The sequence below is a fragment of the Pipistrellus hanaki genome (genome assembly GCF_964339955.1).
Source record: "Pipistrellus hanaki genome assembly, chromosome: X".
Classification (NCBI taxonomy): Eukaryota; Metazoa; Chordata; class Mammalia; order Chiroptera; family Vespertilionidae; genus Pipistrellus; species Pipistrellus hanaki.
The window spans coordinates 4,558,750-4,585,995 of record NC_140524.1 but is presented as its reverse complement, the minus strand read 5'-3'; the positions used below and the strand labels follow the sequence as shown (position 1 = coordinate 4,585,995).

At 40.2% G+C, this 27,246-nt stretch overlaps 1 protein-coding gene across 1 annotated transcript; it reads right to left on the bottom strand.

Moving 5' to 3' along the window:
• Positions 1–27,246, bottom strand: RP2 (RP2 activator of ARL3 GTPase). The gene is made up of 5 exons (XM_084870616.1): positions 26,913–27,246; positions 17,812–18,477; positions 15,133–15,247; positions 7,041–7,126; positions 1–4,420 (listed from the first exon to the last, which is right to left on the bottom strand). Exons 1-5 carry the CDS (start codon positions 27,012–27,014, stop codon positions 4,337–4,339), a joined length of 1,053 nt encoding a protein of 350 aa, XP_084726742.1. The 5' UTR covers positions 27,015–27,246; the 3' UTR covers positions 1–4,336.

The following is a 27,246-nucleotide window of genomic DNA, read 5'->3' as shown; positions in this document are numbered from 1 at the left end:
TTTTCATTTTAACAACATTTATTATAAATCAAATTTTATAAACAGTAGGTAAACTACATATAAAAGCTACACATAAATATACAGAAGCAAAAAACAGTGCTAAAACATAAGCAGTGCTATCAACACAACAGAGGTAAGGTAATATAATGTTTACACATTTATAACTTAAAAAAGTACTCATTTTTCATAAATTCAAAAGCTATCCAGAAAGGAAATGTAGTATACTATAATTGCTATCAAAATTTAGAATTATAGAAATAACCATAACACTACTTATTTTAAAAAATATTTTCAAATATTTGGAAGACAAATGACTGTCCTTAAAGACAAATTAGACTTGGGTAGAAGCTCTTCTTTAACTGAAGAATATAAAAATTTAGGCTTTGGTTAACAGATACTAAATTTAGTAGAAATTTAAAATCAACATCTTCCTTTTTGTTATATTCCTGAGTTTTGCCAAAATACCATAGATAAAACAAAGAGCTTAATTTACAGCTTTGCATACCATTGTATTATATTTTTGAAAACAAAAAGTACCATGTGAGTAATGGGGTTTAATAAAGTAATTATGACTAGAAGGAACATGTTTATTTTAGCTTAACTATGGAAAAAATTAATGCCCTCTGACCTCTACTTGCAAAGCTCATCTGTAAATTATGATAAAAATTATATTAAACCTGACACCAATTTTTATTTGCATCTTATGAAACTGTTCTGATTTAAAGGAGAGGTCGATTATGTAGTATATGTAGAATGCTATTTAGAAAGATTAAAAGGAGGAAGTAAAACTGTCATTATTCACAGATGACATGACATTGTACATAGAAAACCCTAAAGACTCAACCAAAAAAATCCTACTAGATTTAATAAATGAGTCCTGTAAAGTAGCAGGACACAAAATTAACATCCAGAAATCGATGGCATTTTTATACACCAATAATGAATACTCAAAAAGAGAAACTAAAAACACAATCCCATTTACTACTGTAACAAAAAAACTGAGATACTTAGGAATAAACTTAACCAAGGAGGTAAAAGACCTGTACTTGGAAAACTACAGGATATTGGGAAAAGAAATAGAGGAAGATACAAACAAATGGAAGAATATAGCATGTTCATGAATTGGAAGGATTAACATCAATAAAATGTGCATACTACTCACAGCAATCTACAGATACAATGCAATCCTTATTAAAATTCCAATGGCATATTTCACAGATCTAGAACAAATACTCCAAAAATTTATATGGAACAACAACAACAAAAAGACTCAGAATAGCTGCAGTAATCTTGAGAGAAAAAAAAAGTAGAAAGGATCACAATACTGGATATCAAATTATACTATAAAGCCATTGTAATCAAAACAGCCTGGTACTGCCATAAGAACAGGCATATAAATCAATGGAACAGAACAGTGAAGCCAGAAATTGACCCAAGCCATTATGCTCAGTTCATATTTGAACAAGGAGGCAAGAGCATACAATGGAGTCCAGACAGTCTCTTCCATAAATGGTGTTGGGATAACTGGACAGGTACATGCAAAAAAAAAAAAAAAAAAAATGAAACTAGATCACCAACTTACACCATACACAAGAGTAAACTCAAAATGGCTAAAAGACTTAAATGTAAGTAGTGAAACCATAAAAATCCCAGAGGAAATTATAGGCAGCCAAATCTCAGACACCTCTTGTAGCAATGTACAATATTTGCCGATACATCTCCTAGGGCAAGGGAACAAAGGAGAAAATAAACAAAAGGGACTACATCAAAATAAAAAGCTTCTGCACAGCAAAAGAAACCATCATCAAAACGAAAAGGGAGCCCACTGCATGGGAGAACCTATTTGCCAATGATATGTCCAATAAGGGCTTAATTTCCAAAAAATATAAGGAACTCGTACAACTTAACAAAGGAAGACAACAATCCAATTAAAAGATGGGCAAAGGACCTAAATAGACACTAACCATCAGAGAGATGCAAATTAAAACAACAATGAGGTATTGCCTCACACTTACCAGAACGGCTATCATCAATAAATCAACAAACAAGTGCTGGCCAAGATGTGGAGAAAAGGGAACCCTAGTACACTGCTGGTGGAAATACAGACTGGTGCAGCCTCTATGGAAAACGGTAAGTAGTTTCCCAAAAAAATTAAAAATAGAACTGCATTTGACCCAGAATCCCGAAACACCAATCAGAAAGAATGTATGCATTCCTATGTTCATAGCAGCACAATTTATAATAGCTAAGATCTGGAAACAGCCCAAGTGCCTATCAGTAGATGACTGGATAAAAAAGCTGTGGTACATCTACACCATGGAATGCTATGCAGCTGGAAAAAGAAGGGTCTCTTACCCTTTGAGACAGCATGGAAGGACCTGAAGGGTATTATGCTAAGTGAAATAAGCTAGCCGGACAAGTATCACTTGACCTCACTTATATGTGGAATATAATGAACAAAATAAACTGACAAACAAAATAGATCCAGACACCTGGAGGCATGGAAGACTGATGAATCTCAGGGGGAAGTGGGGAGGGCTGGATGGGTAGAGATTAACCAAAGAACTTATATACACATATGCATAACCCTCGGACACAGACAATATTACTGTAGGCCTGGGGGGATTCAGGGTGGGGATAAAAGGGGACATTTGTAATACTTTCAAAAATAAAGATAAATTTAAGAAAAAGACTGAAATATTGCAATGATAATGGTTAGCGCAAGGCCAGGCCCAGGGTAAGTGCTCAATATTACTAATTTAAAGTGAAAAGCCTTTTAATGTATTATTTCTGGACATCGATACACAATTCAATGTAACAGTTATAAATTAATATGAAAATATATAAAAAAACAACCAGTTTAAACATGAAAATACATTTTCAGTAACAATAAGAGGAATTTTTACAAGTGGCTATTTTCAGTTTTAGTTTTATCAAAATAGAATTAAATGTAAGGTTCTTTTGAAAAAATAGACCTATGAAAGCTTATTTCCTACTAGCTGCTATATGAAATGTGGATGGTAGGTTCCGTCACTCTATACAAGATCAACCTCCCAACATCTTCTGAACTGATTACCTCAGATTACAACAAACCCCTGAAAACAGAGTCTCCCCTGGAGACTGAATCGGTGCATCTGGGGATTGGTTCCAACAACTGGACTTTTAAACAAGTATCCCCTGCCTCCTGGCAAATTATTATGGTAGGTTGATTTGGAGAATAATGCTTTAAAGCAACCAAGTAATTTTTATCATGCTTGAACATTACTTGCCATGAGCGGCATATTTAATGAAAATCAAATTTACCTAGCTTTTTAATCTGCATAGCTTATCATCAAGCCTAAGTATGTCTTTTTCTTATGCCTACGTATGTCTTACCTGAATATTACAAGGCTTTATTCCGATTCTACTAATATATCACAAGAGCTAATAAAACAGTAATCATCGTTTTGAAAACTGCTGGTCATTGGGCTTCTACAGTCTTAGTGTTGCATATATCTTTTCTTACCAGAAGGCAGAAGAGTCATCTAGCAGTTATAGTAAAAAACTGAACAGGGTGCAAATTATTCAAATAATCATACTGCTTACAAAGTAATCTTTAAAACAGCTTTACCAACATCAGTTAGTAGAGTCACTTGCAAAACCAGTTATCAAATACCTATTAATTTAAACATTCAATTTATGATTATGTCAAGTCTGTATACAGACTCTCATTTGCCATATTAAGCAACTAGGAAGCAATTCTTTAACTGGATATGTCTACATGAAAAAATGCACATAGGTTCAGTCTAATTGATCAACTAATAACAAAGCCCTCTAAATTAAAAAAGAAAATAAGCAATGGAATGCATTCTCAAACAAATATCATGGAACACTGAGGAAAGTTTAAATTATTCGAGATTTGAAAGAACATTTAACTAGGATTAAAACCATGAACTGTTAGCCACTTCTATTTTCTAATAACAGTATCATATGCAGAGAATCAAAACTGCAAGTTTAATGAAGTGGGTTAGTGGATTACTTCATTTAGCCCGGCCTGTGTGGCTCAGTGGTTGAGCATTGATCTATGAATCAGGAGAACACTGTTGGATTCCTGGTCAGGGCACATGCCCGGGTTGTGGGCCACATCCTCAGTAGAGGGCGTGCAGGAGGCAGCCAACCGATGTTTCTATCTATCAACAACTTAGTTTAAATGAGCTATTTTTGAACCTCAAGGATATGATGCAGTATTCAATAATTTATTGAAGAGTCAACTTTAACAATGTTAGCCTTAGAAAAGCCGTTGGTGATATACAAACTGAATGGCTTTAATACCAAATCCCTGGTTCCACGGTGCACTTCACATTGCCATCTGTATGTCAGCAAAGTTGTAGAAGCCATCTATATCTCTAGATGCTGTCTCCTTGTTTTGTGATACAAACGTCTATTTTAAATATAAAAGAAACAAACATAAGTACTGGTAATCTCCCAATTCCAAAGCCCATGTTCTCCACAGAACAAAGTCATAAGCTTGCTATTGAAAATAAATTCAAGCACGTCATTTATAATATTTAATGCACAGATTTTCTGTGGAATCCATGCAATATAGTTTCAGTAGCTATAATGTAAATTAAGCTCCTTTAAAAGCACTTATGATGTAGTTAAGGTCTTTGCTTTCATAATACTTCACTTGGGATTTTACTGTTTTAAAATATACAACACTCAATATTATGAAAGCTATGGAATGGAGTTGTATTTAAAGAACTTTTAGTTTTTTCTATTTTCTATAAATAATTTCAATAGGCTGAGAAGCAAAACTTGAGATTATCTTTTTTAAAGCTGCTAAAGATACATTACCAATGTAAAATAAACTACTTTCTGAATAACAATAAAGCAGTACTCAACAGAACCCTTTAAAAAAAAGCTTTTACAAGTGTCAGCCAGGAAACAGAAGAGACCTGAGTCCCGTTCTAGCTTTATAAACTAGCTGTAGGATGCTGAAAATTTACTAAACCTCTCTGGGCTCAGTTTCCACATCTGTAAAATGAGCAAGTTGGATGAGATCATCTTTAACTCATTTAGACCTAAAAACAAGTCATATAACCATTTTCTCTGTTTCCTTTTATATTCAATCTCATTATTTTTGCCCCAACCTTAACAGTATGCGATGATAAAATGAGGTAAAAGATAAAATAATTTAAATTACGCAAATTCAAGGAACCATAAGCTGAATCAGAGTACAAAACACACAAATTTCCTCTCATCCTATATAATAAAAGCCTAATATGCTGTCTGGTCGACCAGTCAGCCATTCAACCAATCAAAATGTAATATGCTAATGATATGCTAAGGCCACTCAATCGCTCGCTATGATATGCACTGACAACCAGGGGGCAGACACACTGATCTGTAGGTTAGCTTGCTGCTGGGATCGGGATTGAGTGACATGGGCCAGACATGCTCTGGAGCCCTATAGAGGTCCCTTCCTGGCTGGCCCACCTCCGGCGTCTCTTTAACATTTTTTAAATGTATCATTCACTATTTTTAAAAAAAGGACTTGAAGACGCTTTTGATAAGACTTTTCACTTTAGAAGCTTAAGTATTGATGGCTTTTAATAAGTACATTCTTATAAGTGTGTTAACAATTAATATTTTAGTTTGGCAAGGGAAAACCAAAGCTTGGCTTCCAATTATTTATCGTAGTTTCTAAAAATCATGATCTGCTTTTTAAAAATTCCATGAAAAACTGGGGCTACAAAGTACTTTTGATTGTAAGGGAAAGGAAATGAAAAGGTCTGATTGAAATACAAATACTAGGCGGTCCCAGAACCCTGCCTAGGAGGTGGGGAAGTCACGTGTGCCTGTAGCTCCAGGGATATTATGAAATGGGGAATTAGGGGGGGGGTGGTGATTTCGGGAGATACAGGGCCTAGGGCTGATTCTGGGTAGTCAAGGGATTCTGGGGGAGGGGGGGTGTCTCCGTGGCAGGTGGAAAATTAAAGGGGACACGGGGAGCCCTGTAAAATAATGATCCTAAGGTCCTGGAGGTATTGCAGGAGTAGGCTGGATGCTGATTCTGAGGTTGTCTCTAGAGTACGGACCTCTTTGGAGCCCTGAGGCTCCTTACCGGTGCAGAGGCCTCTGGATGACTAGGCTTTGCTTTGGGAGATGAGGAGGTCCCAGATCACTGGAAAGTTTGGAAGACAGAGATATTTCTGGAACCTTGGGGATCTCGCTGGACCATCAGAGGGGAGCATTTCTGTAGCCTTACTGTTGGCAATGGAAGTCCCTGTTTTTCTGGAAACTTCCTGGGGGAGGTCTTTAGGCCCTTGAGGTGATTTTCAAGATTAAAAGGGCAGTTGTTCTAGAGTCTTGGGGCTCACCCCTAGGAGTGGGGGAGAGGGATGTTTCTAGAAGCCTAGTAGGGGCTTTTGTCAGAGGTAGGAGGTCTTAGAGAACCTTTGAGAAGGAGTCATGAATACCTTGGAACACCTTGGGGCCATCTCAGGGAACCACTGTCTTTCTTGGAGAGGACATTGGGGAAAGGTGAGATGACACACATGGGCTTTGGGTTCTCCCTGAAGCTCAGTTTCCTGGAGACTGACTGGAAGGCAGCCGGAGATGCTGGAAATCCTCTCTGACTCTGAAAGTCTCTCTGAGGCTGTCCCTGCCTTGCCTGACACGTGCTCCTTCGAGGTCACAGAGAGAAGCCCTGGATTCTGGGATCCTGAGGATGGGATGTCTGTTTTTGATCAAACAAGGACAGCCTTCAGAGAGGACTGGTACTGCGGGGGGAGAGGACAGGAACGTGACCCTGTGGACATGCCCTAGCGGAGGCTCCCGGCAGGTTGGAGTATCAGGGGAGAGGCCAGGGCCTGCTGGGCAGTACAGCCACCCTAAGCAGCCAGGCAGGATGCCCTCTCACCAGGGGCATGGGGCCTCAGCAAGTATCTGGGGTCTTCAGGGGGTGGCAGGGCCAGTGGCCAGAAGAGCAGCAGTGCTGAGTCATGAACTCAGCTCAGGATGGGGCTAAAAAGAAGAAATACAGTCAATAAATCTTGTACCTGGGTGCTCTTGAATATCTCCTTGACAACATTCTGACAATCTTCTACAACACGATCTCCATTAAACTCCAAGGCAATAACAGGACCTATAAGCAAACCGAAGAAGTGTTGTCTTATCAAGAATACAAATCTATACTAAAATTAATCTTTTTGTACTTCCCTGAAGAATCTCTAGCTTCTTCTTTGGAAGTAAAAGAAAAGGAAGAAGGAAGTTACTTCTTCCTACTCTAATTATAGTATGAATTAACAAAGAGTCTCATCACATCATGGGTAGCTTCAGTGCTACTATAGGACTATCATATTTTAAATTGATTTTGGAGAGAAGAAGGGAGGGAGGGAGAGAGAGGAGAGAAACATTGATCCATTCATTGGTTGCCTCTGAGAGAGAGACAGAGACAGAGACAGAGACAGAGAGACAGAGAGAGACAGAGAGAGAGAGAGAGAGAGAGAGAGAGAGGGAGAGAGAGAGAGAGAGAGAAAGGAATATTGATTGGTTGCCTCCCTATATGAGCCAGACTTGCAACTTGGATATGTGCCCTGATCGGGAATCAAACCTGCAACCTTTTGGTTGGTGGGAGGACGACAATGATCCAATCAATTGAGCCACAGCAGCTAGGGTGGAATTCACAACGTTTTAAGTGTTGTGAATAGCCTGGCTTTTCTAGTTTTCATTCATCTATAAAAACCACTAAAAGCCCGCCCATTTAGCAGTACAAAAAGCAGTTGACAAATGACAAAAAAAAGATCAAAAGCAATTCAAGTCAAAGTAAGTGAGGGTTTTGCCAGGCAGCCAGCCTTGCTTCCAACTCTCCTACTTGCCAGCCAAGTTCTGGGCCACCAGTAATGAAGCTAAGCCAAGGAGGAATTGAGGCCTGGCACCAAAAGCAATGACTATGTGAAATACTGTTTATTTCTTGAGTGAGCCTTAAAACTACATTCTAGATCCAATGACCAAGCATTCATTTTTTTAATTCTCTGAAAATATTTATGCTTCCTCTCCCATACATTAATTTACATACTTTTAAACCACCTGTACTTTAATTTCTGGATTTAAATGTAGCATTGGCACTACCCAGTGTCAAACTGTTGGCAAACATGGCCACGAGTCAGCCAAGCAAAATATGCCCTTCAATTCAATTAATATTTATTCAGCCTTCACTGTATTCTTAATAGATTTGCTTTTTATCTCCTACAGTAATGGAGAAGTCCTGACCTCCATGAAATTACACATTTCTTGAAACACACACACACACACACACACACACACACACACACACCATTAAACAAATATAGAACAAAAGAGAATGATGAAGTGTTAAGTAATGAAATGCTAAGGTATTTACATAAATGTATGAGGGCAAGGTACATGAGTGAGGAAAATATCCAACTAAATAACTAAAATAACTGAGGGCCTGGGATTTAATATAGGCAAAAATACAGAAAAGGTAGGCTATATTGATAGTCAACTATACAATTAGATACAGAGAACAAATTAAAGTGTGGGTTTTCAGCATCACAGAGTGTAGATCAAGACAGGTGCTGAGTAAAGAAAAGGAGGTAACTCAGAAAAACGGACAATTCTGTGTCTGAGGCAAGAAATCGGTAAGATCAACCGGGAATATCTTGTTGAGTCAAGAGCGATGAAGCTATCGAAGGCCAATGGGGTTGTATCAAGAGGACACAGGAAAACTCACTACAGACTGATTCATTTGCCTCTCAGCATAACCATTATGGCTTGTCTCATTTTGGGTTATTATAAGTGTATTCCTTGTATCACATGATCTCACACATCTAGGAGAAATAATGAACAACATAGACTGATGAACAAGAACAGATCCGGAGACAGGGAAGCATCAATCAGACTGTCAAACCTCAGAGGAAAGGCAGGGGAGGGTGGGGGTAAGGGGGAGAGATCAACCAAAGGACTTGTGTGCATGCATATGGGCCTAGCCAGTGGTCAGGGACAACAGGGGGCTGGGGGCATGCGTGGGGAGGGTTTTGGGATGGAAATGGGGGGATGAGGACAATTATGTGATACTATAATCAATAAAGAAATTTTAAAAAAAGAGGACACAGGAGCCAGTTTGAAGGAGCTCCCAATGGCTGAAGGTGAGCCTCAGTGAGATCAGAAGGAATAATGACTGCAATTTATGAAAACATACTGAATATATAAAAATTCACGAGCTACTAATGATATTAGAAAAGAGAGAAACAAAGAAAATTCATTGGATACTACTAAGTTGCTAGGGCACCAAGTTATTGCTTTGAAAACTGATGCTTAATTATTTTCCCTTTATTTATTCTGCTTTTTTGATGTGAAGCATGTTTCAAATTAACCAAACAGTTCTGTTGTACAAGAAATTCTGTTAACGTCCATTATTAAATATAGAGGGAGTGACATGATTAGAAAATGATCATTTTGCAACTCCTAGTAAAATAATTTAATCAGGCAACAATCATCAATGTTTTTAGCATCTGACAGGGAAGAGTGATAAGAAACTTCAATAGGAAGCTTGTCACTAGCTGAACTTAATCAATTCTACTATCACTAAACATGCAATAATCAAGCTATGTGACCTCTCATGTAATGATATAGGAAACAGTACCACTTGTGAAATATTCTTGCCCAAAAGAACCCCTAAATGTGAGTATAAACAAGGCTTTGATCCAACTTATAGCCTACAAGAACTATAGAGGAACAAATTAAACAAACCCAGACACACTATAGGACAATTGACCAGGTTTCTTTTATAAGACAAAAAAAAAAAAAAAAAAGAGGGGGGAGACACCTGTTTCTTGTTAAGAGCGATTCAAAAAAATGACATAGTGGGACAATTTTAAATCTGGATCACATTAACTATAAAAATACATAAAGAACCCAGTCGACATGGCTCAGTGGTTGCGCGTTGACCTATGAACCAGGAGGTAACAGTTTGATTCTTAGGGCACATGCCTGGGTTGGGGGCTTGATCCCCAGTAGGGGGTGTGCAGGAGACAGCTGAGCAATGATTCTCTCATCATTGATGTTTCTCTCTCTCTCTCTCTCTCTCTCTCTCTCTCTCTCTCTCAAATTAATAAAAGTATATTAAAGAATACATAAAGAATGCTTTTAGATAATTAAGGAAATTTGGATATGGTCTGGTTATTAGATGATATTAAGGAATTGTTAATCATGATTGATGTCATAATATATTGTGATTACTTAAGAAAACACCTGTTTTTAATTTTGTTTTGTTTAAGAAGACACTAATATGTAGGGGTGAAATGACAAGACATTAAAATTTGATTAAAATCTTTTAGCAAAAAAGTAGGATATAAATTATTTTTTTAAGAATGGCAAAAAATTGAACCCTGGCTGGTTTGGCTCAGTGGATAAAGTGTCGGCCTGCGGACTCTGGGGGGTCCCAGGTTCGATTCCGGTCAAGGGCATGTACCTTGGTTGTGGGCACATCCCCAGTGGGGTGTGTGCAGGAGGCAGCTGATTGATGTTTCTCTCTCATTGATGTTTCTGATTCTCTATCCCTCTCCTTTCCTCTCTGTGAAAAAATCAATAAAATGTATTTAAAAGAAAGAATGGCAAAAAGTTGGTAAAACAGGATGGGTTCACATGAGGCATTGTACTCTGTATTTCTGAAGGGATAGTACAGCATAATCCAGAATTCAAAAATCCAATTTTGGTAGAATTATCCAAGAGTAAAACTTGGTTGATATTTTTTGAATAGGATATTATGAGCTTCTGGTAAGTGACCTAATAATTTGTCAACAAACTCACTTTTAAAAAAAGTAGACAAGTGCATCCATTTTGATGAATATGTATGGACAATCCTAAACTAAAAAAACTACAACACTGACAATGTACTTTTTAAGAAGTCCTATTTGTCTCTCTAGCTAATAATGATGACTGCAATTACACTGTTTATTTCAAACTGAACTATGAGGTCAACAGGGACCATTAGTCATGCTTTTAGTGTTTTAATGTGAACGGCTTGTCAAATAGCTCGCAGAAGCTTGGAATCTAAATATTTGAACTGTCAAAAAGATTGTGCGACATTGAAGTAAACAAAAAAGATTCCTGAATGCCCTAGCTAATAGACTCTTCTGTGTAATCTAACGTGACCTTGGAACAAGCCACTACCACGTCTCAATTAGATTACAGGAACGGCCTCCAGATGGCTCCCTGCTTCCTCCTTAGAGCGAGCAGAATGATAAGAGTTACATTTTAAAGGGACCGTGACATTCTTCTGTTCAAAAGCCTCCAGTAAAATATTATCTACATTTTTATTATTTTTAATTCATTTTAAAATAACTGACAGTTTAAATAACATTAACAGTGTATTAGATATTTGTAGCATATGCAATAGTAAGATATGTAATAATGATACAGGGATGGGAGGAAAGATTTGAGTATATAATGTTATTAGGACCTTATATATTGTAGGTGAAGTGGTATAATATTACTATAAGGTGGACTCAAATATGTATATTGTAAAACCGAAGGCAACCATTATATAAAAGGTATAAACAATAAGTCAGTAGAGGAGATAGAATGGAGTTATAAAAAAATGGCCAGTTAAACAAAAAGAGGTAAAAAGAAACACAGAACAAATGGAACAGAAAGCAGCTAGCAAGATGGTAGATGCCAATCCAACTATATCAATCCCTTTCAATGTGAATGGTCTAAATACACCAGTTAAAAGATAGAGATTGTCAGAAAGGATTAAAAAGCAAGAACCAACTATATGCTGTCTACAAAAAATTCCCTTTGGGTATATGGACTTCGATAAGTTAAAAGAAAAGGGATAGTCCTAGCCAGTTTGGCTCAGTGGATAGAGCGTCAGCTTGCAGACTGAAGGGTCCCAGGTTTGATTCCAGCCAAGGGCACATGCCTGGGTTGTGGGCTCAATCCCCAGTAGGGGGCATGCAAGAAGCAGCTGATCGATGGTTTTCTATCATCAATGATGTTTCTGTCTCTCCTTCTCCCTTCCTCTCTGAAATCAATAAAGAAATATATATATTTTAAAAAGGGATAAAGATCCTATATAATAAAAGCCTAATATGCTAAGTGTCCAGTTGTCTGTTCAACCAATCAAAGTATAATATGCTAATGATATGCTAAGGCTGATCAAATGCTCGCTATGGTATGCACTGACCACCATGAGGAGACAGCTGATCGGTCGACCAGTTGCTATGACATGCACTGACCACCAGGGGACAGATGCTCCAACGGATAGGTTAGCTTGCTGCTGGGGTCTGGGCAATTGGGACTGAACAAGACAGGCTGGACTCACCCTGGAGCCCTCCTGTGGTCCTTCCCTGGCTGGCCAACCTCCTGTGTCTCTCCCCGGCCCCTATCATGCACCAGTGGGGTCCCTCAGCCTGGCCTGTTCCCTCTGGCAATCCAGGGGGGTTGTAAGAGAGCTGGTTTCAGCCCAATTGCTCAGCTTGGGGGATCATGCCCCGGGCCTCTAGTATATGATGAAACACTAACAACCAAACAAAAGTTGGAGTAGCTATATATCAGGCAAAGTAGATTTCAGACAAGGAAGATTATCAGAGACAAAATGGGACATTACATAATCATAAAGGACTCTTCAAGAAGACATAACAATCCTAAATGTGTATGCATCTAACAACAAAGACTCACAGCAAAACCTGATAGGGTCTGAAAAGAGAAATGGACAATTCCACAATGATAGTTGGAGAGTTTGACACTCCTCTCTCTTTAATCCATAGAACAAGTAAGCAGAAAATCAGAAAGGATATATACTGAGTGGCCAGATGATGATGATCTCTGAATACATAATACTATGGCCACTCAGTGTATATCCTATATAATAAAAGGCTAATATGCAAATTGTCCCCTTGACCAGGAGTTTGACCAGCAGGCAGGCTGGCCAAATGCCCATGTCCCCTCCCCCTGGCCAGGCTGGCCTGATCCCACCCATGCACAAATTCATGCACCAGGCCTCTAATATATATATATTATATATGCGTTCAGAGATCATAATAATCTGGCCACTCAGTGTAGATGACCTGAATAGCACTATCAACCAAATTGACCTAGTGGATCTCTATAGAACATTTTACCAAACAGAAGCAGATCATATATTCTCACCATGTATATAGAATATTTGCCAAGATACATTATAATCTGTACCACAAAATAAACCTTAAGAAAATAAAAGTTATACAATGTGCATTTTCAGACCATAATAACATTAATCTACAAATCTATTACAGAAACACATCTGCACAAATGTTTAGAAATTAAACAATATACTTCTAAATAATCCATGGATTAAGTGAAAAGTCTCAAGGGAAACTAAAAAATATTCTGAACTACATCGGGGAGAAGGGGGTCAATATACTTTTTCTATAAAGGATCAGGTAGGAAATCAACAAAACAATCCTAAATAATAAAACCCTAATATGCAAATCGACTGAACAGTGAATGACTGGTTGCTATGATGTGAACTGCAGATGCTCAATGCAGGAACTGCCCCCTGGTGGTCAGTGCACTCCCACAGGCAGAGCACTACTCAGCCAGAAGCTGGGCTCACAGCTGGCAAGCGCAGCATTGGTGGCTGGAGCCTCTCTTGCCTCCATGGCAGTCAGGCATCCCTCGAGGGATCCTGGGCTGTGAGAGGGCACAGGCCAGGCTGAGGGACCCCCTCCCATCACGGGTGCATGAATTTCGTGCACCGGGCCTCTAGTAGATAAAATAATGAGTGTGGCTGTGCTTCAAATAAAACTTCATTTATGAAACATACAGGAGGCCATATTTTGCCAAACCCTGAATTAAATGAAAATACATCCTATCAAAATTTGCAGGATGCTTAAAGCAGTGCTTAAAGGAAAATGTTTAACAGGAAATACATATACAATTGATCCTCATTATTTGTGAATTCTTTATTTGTGAATCTGCTTACCTGGAAAAATTAATTTGTAACCCCAAAGTCAATATTTATAGTTTTTTTTCACGGTCATTTGTGGACACACACAGAGTGGCAAAAAAAAGTTGCCTGACATGCATGATCCCAGGTGAAAATGAAAGTGATGCTCTGCCTTCTTGTTCTAGCATCATTCTGTAAACAAGTGTCTTTTTCATAGTCTATTTAATGCCACATCTTCCACATTTTGCTCTTTTTGTTGTGATTTGGCTATTTTAAATGGCCCACAAATAATAGTGCTGAAGTGCTGTATAATGTTCCTAAGCTTAGAAAGACTGTGTATGTCTTACAGACAAAATACCTGTTAGGGAAGCTTCATTCAGGTCTGAATTATAGCGCTGTTGGCTCTAAGTTCAATGCCAATGAGTCAATAATACATACTAAAAAGGTGTCTTCAAACAGACACACATACAATAAAGTTACATATTGATTTGCTTTATCATATACTACATGTGCATGTGCACACACACTTTGATTATATTTTGCTGAGCCATTTGAAAATGGCAGATATCACAACACATTAGCATACATCGCCTAGATAACACAATATCATCATCATACGTAAGGGCCTTAAGCAAACGATATTCCCATGTCAAAGAAAGAGTACTCTGTCCTCCAGAAGCAGCATCTTCGATACATGTAGGCACACAGCAACGCTTCAGAAGGGCCCTCTAGCTCTAGGCCCTCTGTTTGCAGACATATTTTCAATATCTGGAATGTACTGGTAGCATTTGCCCACTGGGGAAAACAATCCTATTTTTGCATGGGAAGTTAATCATATCAACTACATAAAATACTATACCATTTTATATTTCTTACTTTTCATGTATGGTCAAAGCACATTGAAGGTAGAAAGAATCCTTATCAAGTGCTTTGTAATTCTGGACAATATAAAAATACAATAATAAAAGAATAAAAAATAATAAAACACATAATAAATGTGATTTTCCAGAACTAAGGGAATAGAATAGGAAAAAAAATTAATGTCTGATTTCTAATTGTCATATAGGTTTTTTTCTTGAATGATGGGAAATTTTGACATTCCTGAATAGTAGTAGGAAAAAACACAAAACAAGTGAGAAAGAGAAGGCAATGCAAGAGAAAAGCTAAAGGCCCGAGTGCACCAATCCGCCAGAAGGTACCTTTGTCCAGAAGTTGAAGGAATTCAGGTGCTCTTTCCTGAAAAACCCTCTGGGCATCCTCTGCTTTCATGGATACTTCCTTTGTCTGAATCAGGAAAAAGCCTAAATGAACCATCTGTGGAAAAGAGAATTTCACTTAGATTTTAAAATGACCTTCTGAGATGAAAACAATATTTCCTAGTACAGTTCTGTATAAAACATGACACAGCGTGCTGAGTTTTGTTTTAGGTATAACTCTCATTTGGGGTGTTTGCTAGAACAGGTTTTCACATATACAATATTCCTACTTCAAGATGGCTGGTTCTGCTTAAGAACTGATACTCAATGCCTACTGCTAAGATTAAGCAGCAAACAAATGTGAATGATCCCTCAAAATTTTAAATATAATTAAAATTTTTTTGACTGAAATGAATAGATGGAAACCTTAGTTTTGTGATGATGAAAGGAGAATGGTTAAGTAAATTATGGTATATTGACATGATAAAATACCATAGTTCATTAAACATAACAAATAATAAAAAGGGGAAAAGCATATATAACAATGCTAATTTTTAAAAATATGATGCAAATGTATAGAGTATAGCACAATAATGATAGATTATATTTATGGAGTACTTACCCTGTATCAGGCATTTTATTCACTTTAGGTACTATTATTATCCTCATTTTACAGATAAGAAAACTAAGGCATAGAGTGGTTAAGAAACCTACCCAAGATCACACAACTATTAAGTAACAGAGTTATGATTAAAACTCAATTAATTGAGCTCAGCTGGTATGGCTCAGTGGTTGAGCATTGGCCCATAAATTAGGAGGCCAAGGTTTAATTCCTAGTCAAGGCACATGCCCAGGTTGCAGGCTCAATCCCCAGTAGCGGGCATGCAGAAGGCAGCCGATCAATGATTCTCTCTCATCATTGATGTTTCTCTCTCCCCCTTTCCCTCCTTCTCTCTGAACTCAATAAAAACATTTAAAAATCACTCAAATACTATGCAGCTGTATAAAAGAAGAATCTCTTATTCTGCAAATAGATGGATGGACCCGGAGTTTATTGTGCTAAGTGAAATAAGCCATCAGAGAAAGACAAATATCACATGATATCACTTATTTGTGGAATCTAATGAACAAAATAAATTGACCCACAAAATAAGTCCTGAGGCATGGAGCAGACTGACACATCTGGGGGAGTGGGGAGCGGGAAGAGGTTAAGCAAAGAACTTATATACTTGTATGCATAGTCCATGGACACAAATAATAGTGTGGTGAAGGCCTGGAGGTGGGTTATACGGGCTGGTGGAGGGAGGTAAAGCAGGGGAAAATGTGGGACATCTATAATATTGTCGACAATAACAACACATATATATTTAAAAACCAATTAATCTGATTATAGACTCAATAAAAAATATTCTTAAAAAGACTATTCAAAGTACAGTACATGGTGATTTTTAAACTTATTTCTTATATTTCTATATCCTACCGGATTCATAGTATGTTTTCATCAGATTGGTATAATAAAAAATGAAATATCAAAGTCTTAAAATTATACTCTGGCTTCTGTTGTTTTGAAAACTAGACCTCAGATATACTTTGTAGATTTCAGATATGAGTTTTCTACATTGTACACTGTACATCTACAAAAGGTAGCCATTCTTAGTGTTTTTCCCCCCCTCTAAAATTGTTCCTCTTAACATAACCACTACAACTCTTTGAAAAGTCTAATCAAAAGAGATTTGCTTAGATTTCCATTCACTTCTCCTTTCCTGGAAGTTTGACTTTTAAAACTCAAACAGACTCCTCCTGAAGAATGTCTGATTAATGGATGATCAGATATACTGCTGCTCCTCCCTACGGGAGCACCTATCACCATGGGAACTGCTGCTTCTGGAGCCCCTCCCCTCTACAGCCCCAGTTATATTTCCAGTGGAAGCTGCTACCCAAAGAACCTTTCTCCATTCACAAACTCACCAATGCCCCTGTCCATGAGCCCAGGACCTCTGCTATCCCAGTTCCCCCCTCATTCTCCTGCACCAATCTCTCCTTCATGGCCACAGGGCAAAGGACACAAAGGAAAGTAATGGAAAGGTTGCTCTGATGGTCACGACAGGCTCCAAAAGTTATATTCCCAAATGTCTTTCCCACTTCCTGACCAATTAAAACTCCAAGTAAATTTCCCCACTAAATAATGATAAAAGGTCAAGCTTTACTATGCAATACTACACTTTGTGAACTTCCATGGAAATCATTTATTATAAAGAATGGAAGTTCTTTAAGGGAAAATAATTTTATCAATGTATCTCCAACCTGAGCATATACTATATTTCAACAGCTCTTAAGTTGCCATCAATTATAAGGGGCAATTCAGATAACAAAAATGTACAAAAAACAAATGGGCATCCTATAATCAATGAAATACATTCAACTGAATGATTAAGAGTAACTCGCATGTAATTAGGGCTCAATAAACGCTTACTGAATGGAATTCTAGTTTTAAAAATTTTCTTTGGGAAAGTATTTTGAGGCCTACACATTCAGCTTACAGATAAATCCGTAGGAGACAAAAGACTATAACGTAAGGATTATCTGGATTTCTACTAGCCAAGTTGAAAAGAATGCAAGTTCTCTGGAAAGTGGTGTGTTGCTAACCAGGTTTATGTTCCTCTCTCTTCTCGCTCTCCTTACCTCATCAATTAGTTTCATGGCATTTGCGATAGTGTAATCACCAGCAAATAATACCACTAGGCACGATTCATCGCTGTTCTTCTGTCTCTGCCCCTGGGTTACAGGAACGATACTTCTATTGGCTTCTGTGGAAATGCGCACAGCTTGGAGCTCACTGGTCGTAGGCGGAGGAATGTAGTCGTGGATAACAGCATTCTCTGGAAGAAGGCTCCAGTTGACTTCTTCGGACACAGGTGTAAAGTCATGGATATTACTCCAGTTATTATTGAAGATACTTAGCCCTGCATCTTTGAACTGGAAAGCTAATTCGGGGTAGTACCACTGAAAACAGCCGAACTTGATATTTGTGGAAGACTCGATAATGGGTTGAGTGGCACAGCACAGAAAGACTTCCATCTTTCTGCAGTCCCGCACACGAAACTGTTGGCAGGCTACAGCGCACTTGCAATCTCTGCAGTTGCGGAAAAACACGCTGCCTTTCACAGGTCCCAGAAAAATGACGCAGTTAGTGCAGTCATCAATGGTAATGGTAGCAGAGTGGTCAAAAATATAGATGTTACAGCTCTCACAGTCCTGAATGAGAAACTGCTGTCCTGCCACCTTCCCAGGTAAGCGACCCACCGTTTCATTCTTCAGTCCATTGAACATGTAGTCTTTTGGATCAACCTGTGGGGACAAAACACAGACCTTGAGTATTATTAACATTATTCAACAAACTAGAGGCCCGGTGCATGAAATTCATGCATTGGGGGTGAAGGGGGGTCCCTCAGCCCGGCTTGCGCCCTCTTGCAGTCTGGGAGCCCTCAGGGGATGTCTGATGCGGGGAGCGGGCTAAGCTGGCAGTCAGGAGCACACCGGCTCAGGAGCACACCGACCACCAGGGGGCAGCTCCTACATTGAGCATCTGCTCCCTGGGGGTCAGTGCGCATCATCTCTGGTGGTCAGTGCGTGTCATAGTTCGGTTGATTTGCATATTAACCTTTTATTATTGTATATAGGATATTGTCGATTGGGTGCCAGGCACAATTCTTAGTACTGAAATAATACTTCCTATTCTCACTGACTGTAGCATAGTTAGAAAAATGAATAGAACAATTTTTCTCAAAAGGCATGAGGAGAAAACAGAGGAGGAAACTTATAAAGGAAGACTCGAGGACATATCAACCAATGTGTGGACAGTATTTGAATCCTGTTTCAACATACCAACTGTAAAAACACTTTTTTTTGAAACAACTGAAGAAATTCTCACACATACACACAGAATACTGGGTGATATTAAGGAATATGGCAACTCTGACCTTTTTCTTTAATATGTTTTCTTAAAAATTGATTTCAGAGAGAGGAAAGGTAAGGGAGGAAGAGATAGAAACATCAATGATGAATCACTGATTAGCTGCCTCCTGCATGCCCCCTACTGGGGATTTAGCCCAAAACCCGGGCATGTGCCCTGACCATGGGTTGACTTCAAACACTGAGCCACACTGGCCCAGCCTGACCCTTTTTCTTTTTCTGATGCTTTACTTTTAAAACTCATGCTTCTTCAAAAATTTCTGAAATTGGAAGTACATCCAGATTGAAATATATTTCTCTACCCTTCCATAAATTGATGAATGGGTCTTAGTTTCTAAACCCTGATTGATTTATGCAATATATTCCAGAAAATGGAAGAACCTGAAGGTACAAGTTTGAGTCAAACATTTATTGAACTACTAGAAGCCCGGTGTGTGAAATTCGTGCATGAGTATGTTGCCTAGGCCTGGCCTGCAATTAGGGCCATCTTCCCCAGCTGCCCGCAGCTGGCCCTGCCCCCACTGCCACCCACCCCCAGTTCCCTGTTCACTATCGGGTGATCGATGCCTGACAGCCAGGGGAAGGGACCAAGAGGTTGGCTGTCCCCACCCATCCGCCTGTTCGCTGGCCCCACCCCACCATGGGTGGCCATCAGGTGATCAGAGCCTGCCGGCCGGGTAAAGGGACCAAGAAGTGGTCAGTGCGCCTCACAGTGACTAGTCCAGAGGTCGTTCTGCCATTAGGGTCAATTTACATATTACTTTTTTATTATATATGACGATTACTACAATGTAATTTTTCAAATGCCACCATTTCTATCGTTAGATACTCTAATCTAAAGCTCACATAATTTTATAAACAGGAAGCCTGGAATCAGTAAGATTACTTTTTAAAAGTTTAACTGGCCTATCAATATAGTCACTAAAAGGCCATTTTTCCAAACTACTTGCACTGTCTTACCTCTTTGTGGGTATATAAATTTTATGCAAAACTATTCATGCACCAAAAAACGGGCTCCCATAGATATAGTACTAAAAATCCAATAATTTAATCACTGTAATCATTAGCAAACTATCTTAAAGTTATTTACTCAATATTACACAACAAATATGGTACTTGTCCAGTTTTACATAATGAATTATTATAGAAGGAACACTGGTCTGTAGCATGAGAATGTATTAATCTTTGACACGAGACACTTGATCTACTGGCATCTTGATCTTGGACTTTCCAACCTCTAGAACTTTGAAAAAATTTTCTGTTGTCTGAGCCACCCAACCTGTGGTATTTTGTTTTAGAATCCCAAGCTGACTATGTGTGGCTGCCATAGCAAAATAACTCAGACTAGGTAACTCAGACAACAAAAATTTATTTCTCACATTTTTGGGGGCTGGGAAGTTCAAGATCAAGGTACCATCAGGGTTGGTTTGTGGTAAGGACTTTCTTCCTGGCTTGAAGAGGACTGCCTTCCTCCTATATCCTCACATGGCCTTTCCTTGGTGGGTACAGGGCAAGTTCTCTAATGTCTCTTCTTAGAAGGGCACTAATCCTATCAGATCAGGACCCCACCCTTAGGACCTCACTTAACCTTAATTACTTCTTCTTCTCCAAATGCAGTCACACTGGGAGTTATGGTTTCTACATATGAATTTGGAGGGTGAGGGCAGAAACATACAGGCCATGAAACATTCAGTCCAAGGCTGAGGAGTTTAATGTAATTTACTATTCTTCTAAGAATTTTCTTTGGACACCTCAGTTCTTGTTCGTGGAGAGAAATTAATCCTATAGCTAAAGAATTCTATAGTATAAAATTATCTGGACTCTCAATTTGGTCTATAAAGAAGAAATTTAGGACTTACATTGCTGTACTTTTTGAACAATTATTCAAAGTTCTTTAGGATAAAAGTAATTAACAACCTTAATCTTAGTAGCATGTTTCAAAAGTTACTAGTTTTCAAATAAAGTGCCTAAAATCACAAACATGGAAAGGCCATGTTTTAAACTACCTTTTTCAGAAGAGTCACTTATGAGTAGGTTAGTTTAGGCTATCCCTCTCCCTTCCTCTCTGTAAAAAATCAATAAAATATATTTAAAAAAAATATATGAGTGAAGAAATTATAATGCTGCTGGTGGAAATGTAAAATCATACAGACACTTTGAGAAACAGTTTGGCCTAGCAGGAGTGGCTCAGTTGATTGAGCCACCAAAGGGCCATGGGCTTGATTTCCAGTCAAGGGCACATACCTGAGCTTCAGATTCCATCCTCAACCCTGGTTGGGGCATGTTGGGAAGGCAACCTATTGATGTGTCTCTCTCACATTGATGTTTCTCTCTGCCTCTCTCTCCTTCCCTCCCTTCCACTCTTTCTGAAAATCAATGAAAAAAAATCCTTGGATGAGGATTAACAACAACAACAAAATAATAAAATAAAAAGGTAGAGACAACCTGAATGCCTATCAACTGATCCATGAATAAATGCATAAACTATCTATTCTATAGAATGACATTCAGCTTAAATAAAAAGGAATAAAGTACTGATACATGCTACAATATGATGATCTCAAAAACATGCTAATTGAAAGAAGCCAGTGTCAAAATACCACATATTGTATTATACCATTTATAAATGTTCAAAGCAGGCAAAGCCACAGAGATCAAAAGTAAAAGTGTGGTTTACAGAGGCTGGAGAGAAGGGGAGTGGGTATGGGTTTCTTTTGTGAGCGATAAAAATGTTCTAAAATTAGATCATAGTGATGCTAACATAACCCTGTGCACTTATTAACATAATGAATTTTAATACACTTTGAATGAGTGAAATGTATGGTACAATATATGAGCTACAGATCTCTCAATAAAGCTATTTTAAAATAATAAACAAAGAACTATCTACTTCCTTTAAAAAAAAACACAACTTTATGTAAAGGATTTAAAGTAGTTAAATTCTCTGACACTCCTCCCATCAGGAGGTCTTCTCCCCTTGGATGTGGGTGGCCATTTATGGAAGAAATAGCTTCACTGGAGAGGCCAGGTAGAAAAAGCCATGCAGCTTCTACCAGTCCATCATGCTGTGCGGAACCTTAGGGTACCCGATGAGGCCCCTCGCCCTCAGCCCCGGCTGAGCTCCCAGCTGAAAGCCAGCAGCACCTTGCTGGCCAGCTCTGTGATTAAGCCATATTGAAAGCAGATCTTCCAGTCCCTAGTCAAGCTGCCCCAGCTGACGCCACAGAGAGCAGAGCGCCAACCCTCATAAGCCCCACACGAATTGCAGAGCTGTGAAAAAGTAAGTGCTTGCCATTATTCTCAGCCATTAACTTTCGAGTGGTTTGGTACACAGCAGTGGATAACCAGAACACCTTATGTCTTAAAAGGCTAAAAACAAAACAGCATCTAGCCCCCCACTCGATGCACTCACTTCTTTCTGATCTGAATGTTTCACTGACATTGAGGTCATTCCTCAAAAAGCCACACTTCCCACTGAGGAACAGCTCAGGGGATTATGAACGGCCTTATGTTAAGACCAATTCTGTCCTTCCCCACCTCTGGTCTATTTCTACCTTCAGGGGTAACCATGACTGTCTGCTCCCTCTTCCTAAGGACAGGCCTTTATTAAATAGCAGAGAAATCTTTAGCGCTGTCTATGTGATAGCCACGGAACAGGAAATGCACAAATCGGCTGCCTTATCCCAAGTTTCATAACAGACACTGAATAAAAAAATGCAGTTACTTAAATCTCTGGTATAAGGCTTTTGTTTAGTATTATCCTATCCTATACAATAAAAGGCCAAGCCGAAAACGGTTTGGCTCAGTGGATAGAGCGTCGGCCTGTGGACTGAAGGGTCCCAGGTTTGATTCTGGTCAAGGGCACGTACCTTGGTTGTGGACACATACCCAGTGGGGAGTGTGCAGGAGGCAGCTGATTGATGTTGCTAACTCTCTATCCCTCTCTCTTCCTCTCTGTAAAAAAATCAATAAAAAATATATATATTTTTAAAAGTAAAAATAAATAAATAAATAAAAGGCCAATATGCAAATCAACTGAACAGTGGAACAACCGGTCACTATGATGCACACTAACCACCAGGGGGCAGAAGCACAATGCAGGAGCTGCCCCCTGGTGCTCAGTGTGTTCCCACAGCGGGAGTGCAGCTCAGTCAGAAGCCCTGAGCTGGGAAGTGGGCCTAAACCGTCAGTCAGACATCCCTTGAGGGCTCCTGGTTTGCAAGAGGGCGCAGGCCAGGATGAGGGACCCCGAGTCCACTAATTTCATGCACCGGGCTTCTAGTTCCTATAGAATATGAGACAGATGTAATGGATACAAGATGTGCTGTCCATACTCAAAATCACAATTTTCATACTTATGCCATCATTTCTATCATCTAGAACAGTGGTCAGCAAACAGAGCCAAATATCAACAGGACAACGATTGAAATTTCTTTTGAGAGCCACATTTTTTTAAACTTAAACTTCTAATGCCACTTCTTCAAAATAGACTCGCCCAGGCCGTGGTATTTTGTGGAAGAGCCACACTCAAGGGGCCAAAGAGCCGCATATGGCTCTCGAGCCGCAGTTTGCTGACCACAGATCTAGGAGGAGTATTGGTATGGTAACTGGAAAATGAAGACTACTTTTCTGTACCACTCCACTCCTCTTCCCTCTGGTTGTACTAAAAGATTTCAACTCAAAAAAGCTAGTCAGCTCTTTAAGGGCAGGGATAATTCTACTTTTGATTCTTCCTTGGTATTTGAGTACATATACATGTTGAATAATTTGTGTCGCTATGGGAGGCAGCATACAGAGAACAAGGATAAAAGCATTTCTTCCGCAAAGATTTAAACACACCTTACCATCCAAAAGTATTTCTCACTATGTCTAGTAACTGTAGTGTTTTCCTCCGAAGTCAGCAGCAATAGAAAATGAACTTCTTACACGCTTGATGACAGTATCAGTCACCATGACAACACTTCGTCCACAAACATTCTCTCTAATTGAGACCATTTCTCCTAGCTCCAGTCCCCTAAGACTGGCCCAATTACACAACTCAAAACCCGAAACCCAGAGGGTGCCTCCCAGTAAAGATGCTCTGATTACACAGCACAAGGAAAATGTTAAACACGCTTTTTCCAAGTCGTGGCGAAACTTTTCAGGCACCACATTTTGTTTTTACACCTCAAGTCTTGCCAGCTGAACAGTCACTGTCTGACAGAATTTTAAAACTGCAGATGCTCTACTCACGACCACATTATACAAACAATTTTGTTAATATTCGTGCAGTGTCTCCTTTATGTTTTGTGGGCTGTATTTGCATTCGATTGCTTTGAAGGTCCAGTTAAAATCTTCCGAGAGCAAGAAAAAGAATGTTAACCTCAGTAGAGTAATAATGTTAACATCATTAGACTAATATAGAACACCTGCACACTAGCCCAAACCGGCCTCATGAGTGGTAAGAAACTAGAAAAAAAATCTTTAAATCACATAAAATGGAGCAGGCTATTATAAGTGATGAAAAATGGTGGTGTCTCCAACATCTTGAAGTGTAAGCTAGTAATTCTCTTCCTCTAATAGTCCAAAAGATTTTAAAACTGGGCTGGGTTGCAGAATCGAAGGCACATTTAAAAAAAATTGTGATTAGTTGAGGAGATCAAGATTTTAACTTTTACTATAAACATACCCAGAAGCATGAACTGATTTTCCATATTGAGTAACATCTCCACAACTAAAGCACCTGGTAGTAGTCCAAAGAATGTCCCCTGTAAACTCAAAATAAGGTCTACAACCGGAAGTTTACCATCTGCTCATTTTGGGGGGGAAAGCTCAGATGTTGGCACCCCTCTTCTATTTCCAATGAGTTTGCTTACTTAGTCAAAGAGCAAAAGAAAGAAAAAAAACACAGATCACACCCATTTATCTGAAAGGAGCAAGATTAACTAAAAAGTGAGATTCCAAGTAACCCGACCATCATGTTAATGAAGTTTAATTGTAAAACAATTTGTTATGAAGTAATGACTCAAAGGGCAACCAGGATGATTCTAAATAAAAAACAAAACTAGTTTTGGCCTATGACAGTGGTGGGCAAACTCATTAGTCCACAGAGCCAAATCTCAACAGGACAACGATTGACATTTCTTTGGAGGGCCATATTGTTTAAACTTAAACTTCTAATGCCTCTTCTTCAAAACAGACTCGCCCAGGCCGTGGTATTTTGTGGAAGAGCCACACTCAAGGGGCCAAAGAGCCGCATGTGGCTCGCGAGCCGCGGTTTACCGACCACTGGCCTATGATTTCAAAACAAAAAGCTACAATAAAAACAAATGCACGGCCTTCTCTATGGTAGACAGCTGAGCTTAACCAGCATTGTTAGAAAAATGCTAAGGCTGAGGAAATGAGTCTTTAAAAATGCCCACCGATAATTTTAAACCACAGGTACAATCTTCTAGCACGACAGGAAGCACGTTACTTTCCATGCCTCTATTATAAAATGCTGCTATAATTAAAGATAAGAGAGAATAAATACACCATGAAACCCGGGAACAATCGGAAAGACGGGAGCAGAAATATGGGGCTGAGCAGCCTGCAAAAAGCATCCACTTTCTTAAATCTGGCACCTGGAGAACCCAGGTCACATGAACAAATTCTTCTGGGGATTGAAACCACACAGGCAGGTCTACGAAATCAAAACATTGACAAGAAATTGACTATAAAGCATTTGCGGATCAAGATATGCGACATTACCGAGGGAGAAGTGAGCTTCCTAACACCCATTTAAAACAAAAATCTCTCATTTTGTTTGGAAGGAAAAAAAATGGATAAGTCCATTAAAGTATTTTACTAAACACAAATGGAGAACTATGTAGAAAGAGGAAGCATTATGAAATGTATGACTAAGTGTGTTTTGTGCAAGAGGGGACCTTTGCAAAGTTTTAAAAAAAATTTCTGCCTCTCTATTGGAATAAAAAGGGGAGCGTTTTCATTCATTTCCAGCAACAGCCCTTCTGCCTGGTTCCTGCTGGTTATCCAGCCTTGACACACATTCCCCAAGCTCGTGGTCGGCAAACTGCGGCTCGCGAGCCACATGCGGCTCTTTGGCCCCTTGAGTGTGGCTCTTCCACAAAACACCACGGCCTGGGCGAGTCTATGTTGAAGAAGTGGCGCTAGAAGAAGTTTAAGTGTAAAAAATGTGGCTCTCCAAAGAAATGTCAATCGTTGGACTGTTCAGGTTTGGCTCTGTGGACTGAGGAGTTTGCCGATCACTGCCCAGGACGGCAGCGATGGCCATCACGCCTGTGGGGTGACGGAGGGGGCGGCGGCCGCGGAGCAGCCCGCTGGGTGAGAAAATCCCGGCGGGAAACTGACGAGAGGGACCCTCGCGCTTCCCGGCCACGGGGCGCACGGAGAGAAAGCGGCCCCTAAGCGATCAGAAGCCGCGGAGCAGGGGGGAACCAGTCCCGGGTGTGACTCGGGGACCCGACCAAACCCCCCTCGCCCGGCGCTGCCCCAGAAAGAGCGGATGTGAGCATCGCGGCTCGGCCGGCTCGGCTCCCCCCTCCTCAGGAGTCCGTCCCGGGACCCCAGGCTGCGGAGCAGAAGGCGAGCCTCCGGGAGGGAGTTCACCGGGGCATCTTCCTGGCCAGCGGCTCCCCCTCCGGCGCTTATTTCTTGGATTCCCCCCCAAAGTCAGTCACCCCGACTTCCAACACCTCAGGGAGGGCGGGGGGAGGGAGAGAGAGGCAGCCGGCTGTTCGGTCGCTCCCCTCAGCCCTCCCGGGACACCAGGGACCCCTGCGGGGCGGGCGGGGGAGGGGGGACCCCGTTACCTTCTCGCGCTGGTCCCAGCTGTACTGCTTCGGCGGCTCCTCCGCGCCCTTGGGCGGCGACTCTTTCTGGGAGCTGCGCCTCTTGGAGAAGAAGCAGCCCATGGTCCGGGCTGAGGGCTCCGGCCACTGCCGCCGCCGCCGCTCGCTCAGGCGCCTCACACGGCGCGGCGTGGAGCCCGCGCGCCCGGCCCCGCAACTGCCCGGGCCCCGCCTCCCGCCTCACGCCTCACCGAACGGCCGCCGCCCGCAGCCCAGGCAGCCCGCGCGGCCTAATGCCCCGGCTCCCGTCCCTCTCGTCTCCCCGACGACCCGCCACGGGCTATGTCCGTTCCGC

Coding starts and splice junctions, on each gene's coding strand:
- RP2 (XM_084870616.1), bottom strand. CDS start 27,014: ATGGGCTGCTTCTTCTCCAAGAGGCGCAGCTCCCAGAAAGAGTCGCCG. Junction 7,127..15,132: donor CCTTCAACTTCTGGACAAAG/GTACCTTCTGGC, acceptor GTTTGCTTATAG/GTCCTGTTATTGCCTTGGAG. Junction 4,421..7,040: donor AGATATTCAAGAGCACCCAG/GTACAAGATTTA, acceptor TATTTAAAATAG/ACGTTTGTATCACAAAACAA.